At 40.1% G+C, this 19920-nt stretch overlaps 1 protein-coding gene across 1 annotated transcript in view; it reads left to right on the top strand.

Moving 5' to 3' along the window:
* clasp2 (cytoplasmic linker associated protein 2) overlaps positions 1 to 19920 on the top strand; it is a 58378-nt gene that overhangs the window by 2800 nt on the left and 35658 nt on the right. Inside the window, exons 2-8 of the mRNA XM_016669228.1 lie at positions 3648 to 3726; positions 7457 to 7560; positions 8101 to 8192; positions 9053 to 9128; positions 11584 to 11681; positions 14838 to 14996; positions 15492 to 15562. Coding sequence (XP_016524714.1) covers positions 3648 to 3726; positions 7457 to 7560; positions 8101 to 8192; positions 9053 to 9128; positions 11584 to 11681; positions 14838 to 14996; positions 15492 to 15562 — 679 coding nt within the window. The remainder of the gene's footprint in view (positions 1 to 3647; positions 3727 to 7456; positions 7561 to 8100; positions 8193 to 9052; positions 9129 to 11583; positions 11682 to 14837; positions 14997 to 15491; positions 15563 to 19920) is intronic.

Here is a 19920-nt window from a genome sequence, read left to right as displayed (position 1 = left end):
GCCCCGGATGTCGTGATTTGTGTGTTTCTGCTTAAACAGTCATGCCTTGTTTGCCAGAGAACCCCAATAACGCAGCGACGCCGCTCCTGGAGCGCATTCGCCGCTTTAATAGGAAACAGATGGACCCAAACAGCCGAATATTTTAATAGGCAAGTCCTTCATTTAAAAATGTTCCGCCAAAAAAATGTTGTTTGTTTTTGTTTTTTTTTTCATTGTTTTCAAAAACCTGGAAATCTCACAGTGAGATAATATCTAAAAAAAGAATATCTTCCACTCAAGCCATGTCAAATGTTGGCACTCAGCCTTCTGCTCTGCAAGGCTAGCTCTTCCTGCAGGTGCTTAATAGGAAAAAAAAACAAAAAAAAAAAACCTTCCAGCGCAGAGAATTCAATGCAGCTTTGTGGGAAGCAGCTGCAGGAACTGTTGTGACACAGTCATTATTGGTTGGTGGGTTCAGACAATGGTTCCAATCTTTTTTTTTTATTTCTTATTGTTATTTAATTTCTCTGCTGTGTATTGGCGATTAGAAGTAAAGCTACAGGTGCTTATTGCACCTAGATCAAAATGAATGTTTTTTCTGTTGATTCGGAACAAACAGCACTCTCATCTGCAGTTTTGTCCAATGAGGAGGATTCGGTTATAATTTAATTTAGTGAGAATAAGTGGAAGTTGGAATGATTTGATGATCTGCTTTTTCCCTCCCACTAAGAGTGGAATATTTCTTCAGCTTTAGCAGGAGTTAAATGTCCTGTTTGAAGACTAACTAAACGGACATCTTTACGTATTAGAACTCTTTTTTTCTTTTTTCTTTTTTTTATCTCAAAATCAATTTAAGGCTCTCTGTACACCATTTACATGGTATACGAATTAGCTGGGTAAGCCACCACACCTACGAACCCGAGCCTTTACAAAGAGCCTTTCATATAGAGCTGACTATGCGCAGTGTCTTAATGTCTCACATTCCTCCAGCTCCCTGGTTAAGAGTCTGGAAGGTATCATGTGTTGGCGAGACCCTTTTCATTTCTTAAAACAATATTCAGATGTTTTAATTTTGCAGTTTTGTAGATAAAACATTTTTTTTTTTTTTTTGCTCCTGTCCCCTATACTACCTGTAAAACCTTTTCAGCTTGTCGGGTTTTAGCAACAAACGTCACATATTTTGGAGATTTAAATTTTTTTTTTCTCTGAGCTGTTCCCATTGCTGCAGTATTAACCCCAAACCATTATGCTGCCACTGCTGTGCTTTACTGAGGATTTGATGTGTTTACAGTGTTAGTTTAGGACCATATAACTTTTTTTTTTGTTTTTTTTTGTTATGGCGTCCTTGAACAGTTACTTCGTACTACTATTCCATAAATGTGCACATCTATTTATGTACACAAATATATATGCACAGTTTTTAAATAGAAATGCAATAGGAAAGACTAGTTTTCGTAGTTCCTCTTTTTATTTCTACCACGTCTACATAGTGATGTGGCGTGAAACTGTTTTCTTTTGTTCAGATGCTGTGTCAAGTAATCACATGTTAAATTAAAATAATCTTGATAATCTCCTTTAATATGTTTTTTGATGTTTTTTGAAGGCCAGTTTCGTTTACAGAGGCAAAATCCGTTTTATTCGTGGCTTAGGTTGTGTTTTGTTTTCACGTATTTTTTCAGTTGTTTTGTTTTAATGCCTTCCCTTTTCCAGCGTCGTGTGCTCTGTACAAAGTTAATCAGTCGTTGAGAGGGCAAACATGCATTATTATGCCATTATTTTATTATTTTACAACGATGTTATAATTTATTGCAATAATTTCTGCGACAGGCCTTCACCAGTCTTTCGCGATGACTATTTGTAAAAAGACTTCACGCACTTGGCTCCTTACTTAACTACTTACTTGCCATTAAGTTGGTCTGTTTTCTAAAAAAAATTTAAAAATTAAAAATAAAAAAAAAATCTCTGTAGCATACATTAAAATTGGTGGTCGTAACTTAAAATGTGTAAAAAAAAAAAAAATTGCAGAGAGATGAATACTTTGGCAAAGCACTTCCGCATCCCTCCTATTCCCTCGATACTCTAATGTCAGGGTTGATAACAAGCGTAGCCCTTTTCCATTTCTTCTCCTCCGTTCCTCCATGTGAAGATGATACCAGATGGTTGTGGGTGCTTGTTGGGGTGTCGGGTGGAGGAGGGGCAGAAGGAGCCTGAGGGATGTTTCCATCATGAATCATGTTGCTTTCCCCCCCTTTTTTTCCCCCCTGAATAACGTTGGTATAAGTCAGGGTTCAGTTTGACCCAAGGCTTGCATTTCCTCCACAGGTGATTATTTATTTTTTGCTGCTGTTTGTTTTTTTGTTATGTCGTTTTGTCCTCCGTCTTTTCCTCACTCTTTAAAAACACAGTCACCTGGCTTCAGTCTTCCTTTGACCAAAATAGGGGAAAAACTGCGGGCCAGCTCTGATCTTATTGCTGGACCGTCTTGGCAAATATTCTTTAAATGGATTTTCTTTTTGGCTGTTGCAGTTTCGCCGGAGCGCTGCCAACAAAAGCATTCCAGGAGCGCAGCAGCATCGGGATGTGATCTTAATCAGAGGAAAAGTGGAAAAACTCCACTTCCAGACACAAATATGTGTCTACCCACCGAATTTTTAGCGTCGTCACAAGCTAATGTTTATGTTGCAGGGGGTTATTTAAATAGTGTCTTAACTGAATTTTGAACTTTAAGAAAGTTGGCTACATTTTATTTTCTTTGTGTGGGATTAATTACTGCCCTCTTGCACTAACCTTTAAATAGAAGATACTGACAAGTATGCAAGGAGATTTAAACATCTTCTGAGCAAACTTACAAACACAGGGGTGACGTTTCTGTGGACCAAACAGATTTTGTTCTTCTGTCCATAGTGATCACTTTCTTACCAAGTCGATGTCGTCGTCCAGGCCGTGTTAATATGGAGTTATTCCAAAATCTGGAACCACACGTGGGGGAGGCAAACCCGGCTCTCCAGAGCTGCACCAGAACAGCTGCTCTCTGCATTGGGATTTTTTTGGCAAGCAAAAATCTTTCAGTGGGAGATTAAAGATCCGCATATTAAAGCTGCTAAAGGGAAGATGGGTCCGCCTCGGATCGGCTGGAAGAACTCTGGAAAGTGTGGGCGATGATTTGGAGCCCGAACTTCTGCGCAGTCCTACGCTGGATAGGCGGGTTAAATTTGGCGCTCTGCCATTTGATGAACTAATATTGGTGTAAACGCTGGCCGACGGAGACTGGGCCGCGTTTGGTCCTGCTAAAATGTGACGGTACTATTTATAACAGTGTGGTGAACAGCATTTGCATTCACATTATTTGTACAATGAGCTACTTTTCTGTGTTTTTATTTATTTTTTGGCTTTTAGCACGTCAGTTGAGGTTGTTAATCTGTCCAAATCCATTGCTAGCTTTTGATCTATGGTCAGTACGTTTGGAAACTCAACCAGATTTCATTTTTTCTGTAATATGTTAGTTATCTGAAGGAGCACATTTAAATTCATTCAGTGTGAACAATTAAATTTCAGTTTTAGTTTCTGTGGGTTTACATGAATCGGTTCGGTTGGTTTGATGTGGAGAACATGGAGGTGAAACGGCCAATCATAACCATTGTTCTTCTTTCTCTCTGTGCTTTTTGCAGGTGGCTTTGTTAGGAATAGACATCTGCGGGGCATTCGTGGACCGCTTGGGAGAGCGCTTCAAAGGATACCTTGGCACAGGTAAGAAGATTTCTCTTACTTTTCTTCTCGTACCCAAAGGTTAGCTCGGATCCGCTGGGCAGGCTTTGTTTTCGTTTAGCGCCCAAAACAAGTGAAAACAAGTTTAGCGGCTGCTTCGTTGCACATGTACCAACAAACCAGTTTGAACCCTTTTTTTTTTTTTTAAGCCAACACAAACTTCTTATTCAGATTTTTGTAAAAGTGATTATAATGATCTCTTTCTTTTCTCTCTTCCTGTGGCTCTAACGCTTTATCCGCTGGCATAAAGAGTTAGTCGCGCATAAATTTGCCTTCTTGTTTTCATACCAAGGTCTTGTTTGTATTAACGGACAAAAGCAAACCTGTGCGCTCAGTTTAGTGTTTTCTTGGCTTATGAGTGTTGCAGTTTGTTAAATAGTCACTGTCCTTTCAGCATCTCTGTGTGTGTGTGTGTGTTTTCGTTTCGTCTCTCGCTTCCACTTTTTAGCTTCCTGGCTCCGCCCCCTTTTTCTATTCCTCATCCTTTATGTTGCTCTATACTTGGGTCACCCTGTTACACCCCATAACCGCGCCTTGCGTTAATGACCTTAGCGGCTCAGTCCTATATCAGATTTCACACTCATTGGGAGTGTATGTGTGTGTTCTGTGAGTGCCAGCCGTGTATGTGTGTGTGTGTGTGTGTCACTGCAAAGCCAGACTGCATCTTGTCACCAGCAAACATGCTGAACCCTGCAGTGCCACTCCAGGATTACTGGCCTCATCAGCACACTGTGCAGTTCACCACCAGACATATTTTCAATCCAGTCGTGGTCAAGGACGCTGCTGAACTAAGCTGCCATTATTATGAAACTGTGCGCTTCAGATTGGTTTGAAAATCTTTTTTTTTTTTTTTTTTTTTTTTTTTTTTTTTTTTTTTTTTAAGCCGACTGTGGAATATCCCCTCCTCAATGTGACTTCATCTTTCCCCTGCAACGCTCCCTTTCTTCATCCGCCCACCAGCACACAAGGAGGAGGAAGATGAGATCATTCAGACTGAGTGATTGTATTGATTTACAGGGCTGACATATTGCACAGCGCTGCTGAATTTACAGCGTGTGTGTGTGCGTGCGTGCACTCTGACAAAGTGCTGCGCGCCATCCGGCCAAGTTATCCTAAGTGGGAGCCCAGGTGAAACACGCAGACCTCGTTTTGTGTGCTGCACTCTGATTTAATCACGCTTCGGTGTGTGCAGATTGACGGGTGAGCCGGGCTGTGATTGGCCAGCATTTCTGTCGCTTTTCAATGAGATTGTGCTGTTGAAGGGACATTTGTGTACGTTTTCATTTTTACTCCACTGAGTGACGTGTCCAACAACCCCCCTCCCCTGTCGTGTTTTCTGTTTGAGGGTATTGTCCTTGTTGCCGAGGCAACCAGCTGTTGTGGCAGCATAACTACCACACTGAGTTAAAGGACAGATTACATCACTCCCTCTGCTGATGTCTCATTCAGGGAATGTGGGTAGGTGTGTGTGTGTGTGTGTGTGTGTGTGTGTGTGTGTGTGTGTGTGTGTGTGTACATGAGCCACTCTGTCTATTGACATTGTCTCTAATTGAATGAATGTTAGAGGTCATTATTGGGTCGCACCAAGCCAGATAAAGTAGCAAAACAACAGTTTTATGAAGTTTATATTCTATTTTTATCTGATGTAAATTTAGAACATTCTGTTTTTAATTATAGGACTTTAAAAAAAACGTGCTAGATTTGTTTCAGATGTCAAAACTAGAACTATATTTTTACTATAAACAGCAGTTGAAGCAGTGTAGCATAAATATGCACTGATTCCACTTTCATGGCCAATTTCCAATCTCAGTTTTGACTTGCTGATACCAGTTTGAAGCAGTTGTCACTTTCTTTTTAGGATCTTTGATAAAGAGTCTGACAAGCATCTTTTTTTTTTTTTTTCCTTTTTTTTTACCTTTTTTTCTGAAAGTGGTCTGTTATTAATTAAGTAAAATGCAGAGTGATTGGGTCTAAAATCAGCCCATAGCATCTCATATTAGCGGTTAGCATGGCTACCATAACTGTGTAGCTCAGATTCTCTCTGCCTTTCATTTAATATCTGTACTCTGACCTTAACTCTGTGATTTCAAAACCTAGCTCATCCAATTAAATCTCATCCTTTTGCTTATTTCTGGAATTTTTACTCCTCGTTTAAGTTGCAGCCTCAGTAAACAGCAGGCTTGTCTTTTTAAATAGTTTTACACCATTTGGGTTTCATGTGACTTCATCCGTAAACACCTCACTGATGATGGAAATAAGTGACTTTCAGTAAACACAGAAGAGTGTTGCTGTTAATGACTGACATTCTAAGACACAATCTCTGTCACTATGCCCCGTTACTGTTTGTTTGCATGGAATGGAGAGAAATAAGACATCAGCTTGGATTATTTAGTGTATGGTGTCTGGATTATTTACGCCAGAACATAAATAATCCAGACATGCAGCTAGAACCCGCTCTAGCTGCATGTCTGACATAATTACTCAGATCCGAGCTTTGACCTCTGAGACAAACTGAACACAGCGTTAAGTAAGGGTGTGTTCGCTTAACCAGGAAAAGGACAGATATTGTCTGATTCTGGTCACATTTGAATGCTTTAGAAATATAAAGATACTTTATTTTAGGGAAGCACCGATTTATCGGCCAGTCAATTTATCAGTGCCGATTTCCTTCATTTTGGGAGATCGGTGATCGGCCGATGCAAAGCCGATCTTGTCCACCGATCTTATCTAGCTTGGCATTGATCTAAGAATCGACCACTGTTCTCTTTTGTTCTCCGGTGAGAAAGGTTTGACTGACAAACCGGCTCACCAAGTTATGTCTGCACGTTTGCAAATAACAATAGTGAGCCCACTGTTGACAAATAAACAACTTTCTTGCTACATTGAGCAACATTTCAGACACAAAAAAAAAATTGGTGTCGGCCAGAATCGGAATCGGCAGGTTAAGCCTTTTTCAAAGATTGCTAATCGGCCGGAAAATTGCAATCGGTGCACCGCTACTTCATTTAAATATTTATCGTCTTATAACATCTACTGTAGAACTGTAACGAAGGCAGCGTTATGTGGGTTTATGTCCAGGTTTGAAGCATCAAGAGTGAAAGTTTATTTTATTTTTTAGCCCTTACTGCTGATGCAGGTTGAGGGTGTGGGGGAAGACATTACTGTTGAGGATTATTAGATTTCGTAAGTCATTTTTTTGACTCTCCAATATGCTGCTTCAGATGATATTTAAAATGTGAAATTCTTGACACGGTCCTATTTTTTTCAGCTGTGCATTTAAAGACTCTCTCTTTCTGTTCTTCATCATCTCACTGGATTACATAGAGCTTGCTGACATGTGAGCGTTTGATGACCTTGGTGTTATTTTAGTCACGGTCCATTACTCATTTCCTTTCTTTCTTTCTTTCTTTCTCCACGACCTTCCAAAGCCTCGTGATTGTGCTGTTAAATGTTCTACAAGTTATTGAGTCTGATAAAGCCCACATACTTTACTAAATGTAACCTTTTATCTTTGTTTGTTATTGTCTTTTGAAATCATTCCACTTGGGGGCAGTCTTTATTACCTCCGATGTGCAAACACTGTTGAATTCAGCATCATATGTGGTTTGATTTTCTTGCATTTAATCTTGAGCAGATTTGTTCCCATCTTGTCTCTCATCGGCATTCCCTCCCTCATGTTTTTTATTTATTTATTTATTTTCTCTGTTTGTAGTCTTGCCAGCTCTGGTGGACCGGCTGGGTGACGGGAAGGATCAGGTCAGGGAGAACAGCCAAGCTCTCATCCTTCGCCTCATGGAGCAGACCGCGTCACCCATGGTGAGACACATGCTGACATGAGCAGATAAATCCTGCATGCATCTTCAAATTAAAGGTGTAGCTGTGTGTAAAGCCATCTTGGAGGAAACGTTGTATAAACTACAATAATTTTTTTTTTTTTTTAAAAACAAGAAAAATTCCAGTTAGGATCTTCTTACGCATATTTTTTTGGTTAACTTTAAAGACATCTGGCTGCAAGCAATTTGTGTTAAGTGTTGTATTTTTCTCTATTTTACAAAAGTACATGCTTAAGCTTCATACAGAGGCATCACATCCATGCTTTTTACTCTCAGTGCTAGAATCTGTTTGGTTTGGCTCCCTCCTCTGGGTAATAAAAAAATTACAGCTGCTGCATCCTCATTGTCTTTTATGTTGACACACAAACATTTCTTGCAAATGCAAATACCGTCCCTGCGCTTCGCGCGCTGCTTAGCAAAGTTTGTAACGTGGCCGTTTTTTTTTCTTGTTCCTCCTGACGTCCTTTCTCCCTCTCTTCCTCGTGCTCTCGTCCTCCTCCACGTTTTATTTTTTCTTATCAAGAACGTGTGGGAAAGGCTGACTCCCAGCTTTAAACACAAAAACTTCCGCAGCCGAGAAGGAATCTGCCTCTGCCTCAGCGCCACACTCGGCACGTGAGTAACTTCTTCTTTTTCAGCGCAAGATCAGGATGACATTTAAATAGAGTTTTAAATCAGTTTACCTTCTGTTTCCTCAACATGTTCCTGACACATAGAATGACTTTATGTTCTGAAAAGTCAGAGAAATTGGCTAAACTTTCTCCAGAAGGGGCAACCGGTGCCGTTTCTGCATCCTTTCTTGACCCACTTTGTTCAAGAAACACACAAGTTCCCTGTGTCCAGGATTAATCCTCTTAACTCTTTCCGCCTCGAAGCAAACCCCACAGATCCTCGGTTACACGACGTTACAGTTCAGACACGAACACTTGTTTTTTTTATGAATTAGTTTGATCTCACTTCCTCCCGTAATTCTAAGAAGATTTGTTCTCCTGCTGGGTGCCGAGAATTGCAGGGACGTTTTAGCCTCGGTAAGCTGGGGCTCGGCAGGGTCAACAATGTCATCGTACAAAACGTGTTTACAGGAATAATAATAAATATATCGTTGTTTGTCGCAGCGTGTTGGACAGTGGGGGTCCCTGCTTTAGGTTGGCACAGCCAACAAACTAATCTGAATTTTTCTGCTGATTTTAGCATCTTTTTGCTAATAGCCGGTGGCATTTCTGTGTTGAAGTCTTCAGCTGCCGCCTGATGGTAATGCAGGAGATGTTGGGCATTCCTGCTTTGAAACTGAGTGGAACGATAAGACAAATGATCGTTTACAGAGCTCTTGGTCTTAGCATTTTTTATTTTTTTTAGTTTTCCACTTAAATTTTTAAAAGAACAAAGCGTACTTAGGGCTATTTATTGTAAAGCCGAGTCAGCTTACTCCTGTTTCTGTATTTACTTTGTCTTCTTCTTTTGTCCGCCTCTCTCAGGTACGGAGCCCAGCCTCTCAGCCTCAGCAAATTAGTCCCACATCTCTGCTCTCTGACTGGGGATCAGAACCCACAGGTGAGACGAGCAGCATCGTTTAGTTTGAATTGTGCTCCGGCTTTTGTTTCCTTAATTTATGCGGGCAAAAACACGTTGAGACAGGAACAGGCTGGTGTGTAAATACATAAATCACTTAGATTAGTTGTTAAACAGTCATGTGTCCTTTAAAATCAGTTTAATTCATAATGACTTTAAAGTAAATAATTTTAGATTAGATTATCTTGGATTCTATTCCAGGTTCAGTCAGATAAAGATTTAGATTTTATTAATCTTTTTTTTCTTTTTTTTTTTTTACTTTTAGTCACCCCATGTGAGTTGCTGCTCAACAATTCAAATGTTTTAAAATCCATAGTCTAAATTAATGTGCAGTGCCTGACTTTTGTGAAAGAAATATCTCTCTCTCATTGTGCATCAGCTAAATTGTAATAAACAAAGAAAACAAATTTTATTACACGTTTGCATCGGCTCATGAAGAATAATAACACACAAAGAAGTCTGCTTAATGTATCTAAAATGAGTGATAAACGGCAAAAAAAAAGACATCAAATGAAAATATTTTCCTTCGTTAGTCGACTAGTGTAAGTGTTCACCGTGCTGAGCTTGTTGTTTTGGCAGCAGATTCCGTTCGCACAGTTTTTGTCCATCGCAGTCTCAGTGTTGGCAGCCATAAACAGATTTATGTGGCAAGAATCATTGATGTGACTCAGAAGAAAGAGAGTTTGCCAGCTGTAATCTGAAATCAGTCGCAGTTCCAGAAACTGCAAGAATCCTTAGTGCACCGTTAGCTTTTTTTTTGTTGTTGTTTTTATGTTAGTGCCACAGCATAGTGATAAAAATGACCAGCAATCGGTTCTGCTGAGAGCTGCTGTATTTGGGGTTACATGTGAAGTATATGTGAAATACTAGGTCTGCTGAAATTTTAGATGAGGGTGACCCCAAGCTGCGAACGTGACGCATGTTAAGTGGAAATGCTTCAGCACTTAGCAATTAGCTTTCCCAAAGGAGCGTAGGAGTGACTTTTGTTTGTTTGATAAGTTTAAAGCACTGTTTGGTAACACTTTATTTGAAGGGGTGTGCATACGACTGACTTGACACTGTCATAAATATGACATAACACCTGTCATGAACATAAAGAAGTCTTTATGAATGTTTATGACAGTTGTCATACAGTACCATTCGGTAAATAATGACATTTTTAATGCAATGTTGCTCTAAAAGTTGCATTGAAAGTCCATTAAAAGTGCAAACTTTGCATGATTTTGTAAATTATGATAATTTAATGCAAAGTTGACATTTTTAATGGACTTTCAATGCAACCTTTAGAGCAACTTTGCATTAAAAGTGTCATTATTTACCGAATGACACTTCATGACAACTGTCATAAACATTCATAAAGACTTGTTCATGTTCATGACAGGTGTTATGTCATGTTTCTGAAACTGTCATAAACATGACACCCCTTCAAATAAAGTGTTACCCACTGTTTTATTTTTATTCATTTCTAGAAAGTAAATACTGAAGTGTGGGACTGTACAAGATTAAGAAGTGGGGTTATAAAGTGAAACACCATCCAGTCGGCCGAACACTTAATGGCATGCACAATGTGTGATTCGTTAAGATTGCAAACAAAACTGCACAAATATCACTTTTCATACAGTCCATTGTGATATTGTTAATGTGCACCCTGATGTTGCAAAATAATGGTGTATCGTGCATCCCTTACTCAGAAGCCTAGAGGTGAAAACTCTTCTTTCTGTGTCCATCCTTCTCTTTACTAACAGTAGCAGACATCAGAGAATTCACAAGAATGCTAATGTCACTAACTAAATGGAGAGTTTAGCATCATTTGTTACATTTAATGTTTCCAACACTTTTTATTAAAAATGTGTTGCTTTTTGTTGCATCACTCTGCAACTGCGCTTGAATTCTCAGCTCAGACATCTTGAGACGGCGCTCTGATTATTACTGTTATTACTGAGAGGATGAGCTAAGCTCTGCGCCCTCACCTCCCACTGAGCTTCATTGCGCTAACATCTAGTTGTTAAACACCCACAGCAGCTCAGAGCGAGGGTTTGAGAGTAAATGTGCAGAGGGGGGGTAGGGGGGATTGGAAAGCTGAGCTCTGCTTCTTCTGCTGAATGATTGTGCCCAATCATTAGCTACCCACATTTCACCTCGACCAATCAACAGCCTCGACAAGCCGTCTCCGTCTCACTTGCAGTGAATTCCTTCAGCAAAAACCCAGCTACCCAATCACAACACTTCTCAGTTTAATTAGCAAATCGGGTGTCTCCCGGAGGAGGTGCAGTAGGGATTGGATTTTAATGAGTGCTTACAGCATTTTGTGTAATATTTATTAGGTCAAGAAGTGAATAAAAGTGATACAAACTGCATGACTAATTGCCTTAGATACTAGATGAACTCCCAGCTTGTGTGTGTGTGTTATTAACGTGGTGATGTCTGCCTTCTGTAGGTCCGAGAGGCTTCCATAACAACACTAGTGGATGTTTATCGTCACGTCGGAGAGAAAGTCAGAGCAGACCTGGGAAAGAGAGGACTTCCAGCTGCTCGGTGAGGTTTTCTTTTTTTTTTTTTCGCTCTCATCTCTTGTTCTGAACTCACTGATGGGAGGTTTTCTGGTTTGTGTGTGTGTGTGTGTGTGTGTGTTTCGGTGATGGGTCTGTGGGGTCCCAGAGCTTTGGCACTCGGTCTGTCCCAGGCCACACCATGTACCACTCTGTCCTGCACCGCACACAGAAGCACTTTCATTCGGAGCACAATGCCGTTTGACTGAGGGGAACGGGTGGGAGGGGGCTGCCGGGGCACAAAGGGGCTGGGGAGAGAGAAACAGAGTTGGGTGAAAATTACAGCGTTCAATCATCTGAACAAAAGGTTTTGAAAGGTTTTTTGGTTTTTATTTTTGAAACTTTAACAGCGGGCAGCGTCGATCCCGTCTTTCTCCCATGTGGGAGATCTGAGCAGCAGTCAGCTCTGTGTGCTGACTCCTCAGCATGAGTCGTGTGTCTGTGAATGCTTGGCTGCGACCATGTGTCATGTGTTGTGCATATTAAGCCAGTCTGTCTCCTGTGTAAACACGCGGTCTGTGTATGTAGGGTTTATCAGCGATGGCGTGTTTGTTTGTGTTTGGTCTAATGTAGGAATCAGACGTTTGCAATAATTTGTTCAGTTAGAGAATCCTCTTTTCTTACACATGTTTACATTTTTTGTGATTATTAAAATACAGAGGAAGGCCATGCTGTAACAATAAGCACATTAATTCAAAACTACTGATTTAAAAACATTGGCAATCTACTGCCAGGATATATGGGTTTTACACCTTTAAATTAATTTAGGGAAGTTTGAGCATATTTGCATTTCTTCTTTCGGTCCCAGAAATAAATCTGACACAATTCTGTGTGTCTGACGATGTGTGTGTTAGTATTAGCACACATATGGCTGGAATGCATGACTGGATCACATTTCATCTCTGCAGAGCTAGCATACTATGCTATATCGTCTTCCAATCTTAGTTTGTTTACTTTTGCTCTCTAAAAACAATTATAATTCAGTCGTCACGTTTCGTACTCTCTCAAGTTCAATTTTTGTCTTATTTAATGTCAACTTTAAAACAACTTTGGCAATTCTGTCCACATAGAATATAACTCACTGGAGTAAAGAAGCAGAACATTTTCAATAAGACAAAAGAGTGGCTGGAGAAATGCTATGAATCTCACAAAATTGTCTTTTATTTTTGCATAATAAATTAACGAGTGACTGTGTGACTCTTGTTGTATGTTAGTAACTAACTAACATTGGATACCAGTTGACTAATATTCTAAAATAAAACAAAATTCTTGCAGAGTTGATGTTTTCAAATTATCTTTAGCATCATATATTAGAGGTGAGTTTGATTAACATTACCAAAAGGGTTCTTTGGATCTGAATACTGTAGAGAATGTAGATCATTACCTTAACTTTGACACTGCTGTTCTCTGCCTTATGATCCTGCGTGGGTCCTTAGATCACCCAGCTAGCTGCTTTTAGTTGACAACTAAACGTAAACTTAAAGGAGATCGGGATTTTTCCACTTGCAGCTCCCAAACTTTGGATCAAGTTGCTTTTAAATGTTAGACAGGTATCTTCACTTTGTTTTTTTTTTAGGTCTCTTTCTAAAAGCACATCTTTTCTCTGCAGCCTTTGAAACATCAAAGATGTCTGTTTTATGCTTACTTATCTTATTTTTGTGCAAAATTTTGGAGAAACTTGTGTTTTATATGTGCCTTATGAATAAATTGGACTCGCCGAAAGTCTGCAGAAAGACCTAGTGCCACATAACTGGATGTCTTTAATCAGCAGGTCAGCAGGCCTGCAACAGTAATCGTATTTAACCTGACTCCTTCCAACATACCACTTACCGTATTTTCCGCACTATAAGGCGGCGCACCTAAAAACCTTCAATTTCCTCATAAGTCGACAGTGCGCCTTATAATCCGGTACGCCTTATATATGGACCAATATTGAGCCACAACAGGTCTAGCAACTACGGTAAGCAGCCGCCGACTTCATTTTCGCCCGTAGAAGAAGAAGCGCGCGGTGCATGCTGGGATAGTTGTCAGAATGCTGGTTTGTTAATAAAGTTTGACTGACCTATCTACCTAGAATCAGGTCGTCTGCAGGTCATTTAGCACCACGTTCTCCACGAACATGCTGTGCGCGAATGGAGAAGGGTGACCATCGTCCGGCCACGACCCGGCCCAGTCGCGGAAGGCTCTCCTCCACTATATATAGTGCGGAAAATACGGTATATTATCTTGACTTTGTTTGGGTTTGTTGACCGTCTCAAAGATGGATCAGCAATGATTACCCTTCTGGCAACCTGCGAAGGCTTTACTGTATCTGAACGAAAACAGCTGTTGAAATCTGATTGAGGTCAAACCGTTTCATGCAGACAGCAAGTCGGACGCGACCCAAACTCGTTAAACGGAGATATGATTAGGAGTCGGTGAAGTAATGGTTCACAAATTCTTGTTTTTCTTGTAGAACTGGAACCAAACAGTCGTAACTCGACTCTGAACAGCATGGGATTACCATTAGCCCGTAATTAGGCTGAATACGGGTGGAGTTCAGTGTTCAGCCCTTGATGTACACATTTTCCCCTTGGAGAGGAAACGTACAGCGAGGGAAAAGTGGAGATATGTTGTATTGGGGGGGGAGGAGGAGCAGCGTTGTTCTGTGTCCTGTCGGCCATGTAGCCCCTCCCCCCTCAGATGATAACGAGTGTATCTGAGTTCGGGAGGGAGGTTATATAAAGGGTAACTGAATCCGTCACACAGACTGACCCACACGACTCTCTCTCTCTCTCTCTCTGTCGCACAGACAGATTTTTAAAGTGTTTGAGATTCGGATCTTAAGACGTTTCTCGGTGTGCGTCCACGCAGCGGTAGGTGGGGCTTTGTCGCATGTCTGTGGCATGCTCCGGTCTCTCGCCGTTTGGCTCTCCCTCCCTTTCGCCCTCCCCTCTCCCTCTTTTCGTCTCCTTGCCTCCCTCCCTCTCTCGGAGCCACTGCACCATGTTGGATACAAAGAGCCGAGGGGAGCGGAGGACCAGAGCGTGTCACTAGCATGTGTGGGGGTAACGCAGCGTCGCACGGCAGCCTATTAATCAGTCCTCCGGAGAGAGATTCGAAGACAAATGACTGCTGAGGACGAAACGCAAGGATATATTTAACCAAACAGACGAGCGAGATGCTTCTGCAAGGAAGAGAGCCGCTTGAAAACGCTGCGCGGCCAAGGAGCCAGATGCACGGCTAATTATTGTCGTCGGGAGCTGCTTTGCAATCTGGTGGCCGCCGATCTGCAACTAGACGCCAAAGGGCAGAAAGGCAGGTAGAGGGGCTGGGCGATGACTTTAATGAATTCATATTTAAATTTGTGGAAATGACACAGTAATGGATGTAAGTGAACATGCTTCATTTTCTTTGTTTTCTCATTGCAAGTCACTTCTGTTCTGTATCTTGTAAAGCATGGGCGAGGTTTCTCTTGTCCGGTTCTGATTGTGCGTCTGGAAATGAGCAGCATGTTGTGTGTTTTTTTTTTTTTTTTTTGGAGGGGGGACTCTGATCATGCTAGAGTTGTGGCGCCCGGAGTGAGACACACCCACACATATATTGAAAGATGGATGAGCGGGAGCTCCACATGTTGTGAGCTGATGATACTCACTTCTGATCCGTGCCACCTTTGTTTGTTTCTAGGTCAACGATGACCGTCTGACTGGTCATTTCGCATATTTTACTCACCGATGCTCTTCGGCGATTAGTTTATTTTTTTCATGCGACTGCGTTTTGTTATAACCTTCTTTTTGTCTCCTTTTTTTCCCCCCAGGCTACAGATGATATTTGCTCGTTTTGATGACGCCTTGAATTCTGGCAACATGGCCCTGAGCCCAAGTCACGGTCAGTACCTTTTCTCATTCCTTCTGCCATTATTATGTTGAAGAGCAGCCAAGTCATGTGATTATTTTCGAAGATGGTTTTACTCTTGTCAAATAGCAGGTGAGCTTATAAAATAAGAAATACAAGAAGCACGTTGCGTGTGCCTGTGTCGGATGGAGGGATTCTTGTGTGTGTCTAAATCAGCAGATGCTCTTGTGGTTGTCTGTTGCTATGAGCTCTTGTAAGAGGACATAACAGGATTAATGGTTTAGTGTGTTTGTGTGAGTGTTTTCTGACAGAGCCAGACCTGAACTGAGGTCTGCTTTTGCCGCTGTGACGGTTTTTGCTCTAAAGCAATGTTTGACTCCAGAGAAATGTCGGACTATGCTGACACATACGTGACTTTATTACTTTATTATTGAGTGATTCATTTGATCTGGACTTGAACTTTATTGTAATGTAGGTCTTTTATTGTGAGGTGATAAAACTGATAGTGTTTGCTACATATCTGTCTCTGTAGAATTGTCTTTGCGTTGGAAGTTTAGTTTTACAGCAAGATAAACTTCTGCATCGCTTAGATTTTTGCTGGAGATGAACCTGTTGGATTTTGATCACGAATGTTGCAAAGCTCTCGCCTGCCAACCCCACTTTCGGACTATTTCAATTTCTCTTTAATGGCTGTAAATTACAATTGTTCTGAGATTGTTTGACAACCCAAAAGTTACAAACTTGCTTTTCTCTGCATCACTATAAATCTTCAGGCTCTATTTAAAATAAACAAAGGTGTCCAACTTGGTATTTATGGGAATAAAGCTCTGATTTGCTGCTTTGTGGTCATCCATTTAGTGTAGGAGTCATTACTGATCTTTAAGAACTGGAGGTGATGTCACACTGTGTGTGTGTGTGTGGGAGAGCAGTCACTGTTACACAGCTCCGCAGTTAAAGTGTTTAATTTTTTTTTAGATAAGTATAGTTTTTAAGCCATCTTTAGTGCCTCGTTATAGCAATTAGTATCACTTACTACAGTCCCGGTGTTTTTTTACCTCAACCGTGAGATTACCAAAACACTAAAAACATTTGGTAAGGTTGTACTTTCATGAGTGACAGAATTATACTCTAAACAAGATTTTCCCCCAGAAAACAAAAAAGCCCGGTGGTTGGGCACTAAGGCAGTCATTCATGCAGCGGCCTATCGTGTTTTAGAGTTAAAAAATGTTTAAAGTTGACAGGACATTTGAAAATATCACTTGATATTTAAAATAAACTTAAATAAATAAGCAATGCTATAACCCTGGTGGGGGCACAAGTAAAACCTGGTGGCCCGCCAGGCTTATAATACACTGGGGGAAACCGTGTTTAAAAAAGGATAGAATGGGACACGTTTTTCTAATGCAATCACCTTCCTGTTATCTGCTGACATGGAGAGCTGACGTACCTCTAAAGAAGAACATAATTTTCTTTCTAGAAGTTTTTATTTCCCTTCATTTTTTAATTTCTCACTGATACTAAAACTTGCCAGTAGCTATTATATATGTTACCTTGTGTTTTTAGCGTGATCTGCTCGCCATCAGACTGTTGATACATCTGACAGAAATGGGTTTAAAGTAGTCTTAATTTTACCAATATGTTTCTGATGTAAAGCAGTTTGATCGTTCTTTTAGTGTCTTTATTCTGACAGAGAATCTGCGGAAGGAGTCAAAGATGAGGGTGATGGCCAGGAGGCCTTCTAACCTCAAAAACGTTGAGCTCTTCACCAAAGACAAATTGTCAAAATGTCAGTGGGAAGATTCAAAAAGCTGGTCAGCTATATTAAAAGAGGGTTGAATCCCAATAAATATTTTTCAATGAGAATTGAGAACAAAATAAAAAAAAATCTTTAACATGCCATAATAAGATGTAAATAAATCCAAACCTTTTTTTTTTTTTTAAATTATATTGCATCTATATTGTCTTTTGCTAGATGCCTGTTCGTGGTTGAATGAAAATAAGTTAAATCTGCCAGGGGAATTAATAATTTTAGACTCAACAGTTTGACTTGTTCTCCGATTAGGAAGATACAAAATTTTTAGTTTCCAACAAACTGATGACAAATGAATTCTTCTCTGTTTTTACGTGATGCTGAAACTGCAGGATGAAAGATTCAAATAATGTCTCCTGGATTGATCAAACATTGAGCTTTCTGTAAAAGAAAGAAATTGTTTCTTTCTTTTACATTGTTTTATTTTGCCTGATGTCTTTATAAGAAGTCGATCACAGTGGAGCAGATCAGCAGAGGGCCAGGAAAGTGAAGCTATCCATTGATCAGTGTGGCAAATGTGCTGCCATTTTAATAGGACACTCCAGATTTATGAATATTTTATCTGAAATAACTTTAGTCCCCTCTCTTTATAGTGGCCGTATAAATCCATTTCTTTAGAGTGGAAGTGGTAATGCCAATAAACTCCTGAACTGGTGAAAAATTGCAATAAGATGCATTGGGTTTATAACTATTTTGATAAATGAAATTGTATGAAATGACAGCTCACAAGGTGCATTTTGGGTTAAACCTGTGAATTTTTGTAATCCCTGTTTTATGTGGAAATGCTTGATTTTATGGTTTCTCTTGTTTTCAACTCAGAACTTAAGTGTAGCTGTCACCAGAGAGAATGTGGAGAACAAGCACAGTTCAGGAAATAAATCTTTTGAGGTTTATTTATTTATTTATTTAAATTTTTTATAGCTAAGCTAAAGATTTTTGTCTTGGAAATCATTCAAAAGAACAGGTGGAAACTTGATGCTTTCTGATGCATATCATTTTTTGTGTGTCTTTGTCTTTCTTTAGGTAGTTAGTTGGGGTTTATAGTTGTGCTTTTTAATATTTCATCACAGTTGGAAAATTGTCAAGTTACCTCAATTTTACAAAACAAAGACAAAACAAAGTTGGAAGATAAAACATAATATTGTCCCATATTCCATGCGTTCAACTTTTTGTTGTGCCAGAAAGTTGAAAAAAGTTGGTGTTTTTTATTTTGGTGTAAAACTAATTTATCTTTAAATCAGAAGGTTTTATTTTTTTTTTATTTTAAGTTATGATTAGAGATGTTGTGAATCTAGTTTTAATGGACAACTTAATATTCAAATTATAAAGTGTAAACTCTTTCCTTAAGAATTGAACGCCAAAATGAGACTGTTTAAGTTGTTTTTGGTTACAGTGAGATATATTTTAAACAGATGAGTAACTTTAAAAGCATCGTTTTTCAAGATTCATCAATATGCAGTAATCAAACATTGTCCTTTACATAACTACTCACATATTCTCAAAACAAATTATTCCCAGTTACCTACTAGAACGTGCTTTGAACAGTTCTTTTCTGAACTGAAAGACCAGCTGCTGATCTGTGTCTTATTGGCTTCATATTTGCAGTTGCTTTGCTAGTTTTAATTACGATAAAAATGAAGAATTTTGTTTAGCTTGGCCCCATTCAATTCTGCAGCAGCTTACGTTTTTTAAACTTGGGCTCTAATACTAATAATGACCTGAGTCATGCTTCTGTAGTAGCATTTCAAACTTTGACACATCTGCTACAGTCTAATGAAAACTAAACTCAACTTTATTAGACTCTTCAGCCCGATTGTCCTGTCAGTTTCTGGTTGCCTCCCCACAGACATCACCAGTGAAGTCTAATCTGCTTGTTGTAGTAAAAATCCATCCAAAACTGTGATTTAAACAAAATGAGTGAAATCGGACGTCCCTTTCATTTTTACGCACCTCTCGGCCTCTCACTTCAGGACAAACTTGCGTGGTCTGTTAAAATCCAAACGCACAAAGACGCGTTCCCCTCTCGTCCTTGCCCCGCATTGCTGTTAGGCCAACTCCCGGCGTTTGCTTCGAGGACGGCGAGAGGAAGCTGACCGAGATCTGTGCCAGAGGCCGAATCGCAACGCCGCGCCTATCACTGCCTCTCCCTGATTCATCGTGACAGGAACAGAGAGCAACGCTCTGCAAGCAAAAGAGCGAGGGAGGCAGAGGCGGAATCAAATGAGGAAGAACCAAGGGGGGACGGAAGTGAATGGAAAGACGACAGGAGTGTTTCACCTGTAACACCGTGATGGTTGAGGATGACGAGGTGTAGCTTGGGTCTGTTTTTTTTTTTTTTTTAGATTATAGAAGAATGATTTTGGCATTTCTTATGAAACTTTGAGCAGATGTGGAACATAGGCAGATAGAGGACAGAGCTCTGTAAGTACATCACACTTTAATCAAACACTCAGTGCAGTTGTGGAGGTTCTGGGCGCTGTCCAATGTAGGTGACGCTCAACACTCAACAAATCCTTCATGGTGTGAAAGACAGTTTTAATTAAATTTGACAAAACATTGAGTCTGCGAAAGCAACGTTTTA

The sequence above is a fragment of the Poecilia formosa genome, unplaced genomic scaffold (assembly GCF_000485575.1).
Source record: "Poecilia formosa unplaced genomic scaffold, Poecilia_formosa-5.1.2 Scaffold21, whole genome shotgun sequence".
Classification (NCBI taxonomy): domain Eukaryota; kingdom Metazoa; phylum Chordata; class Actinopteri; order Cyprinodontiformes; family Poeciliidae; genus Poecilia; species Poecilia formosa.
Note: the sequence above shows the minus strand (reverse complement) of the source record. Positions and strands in the feature narration are given on the sequence as shown.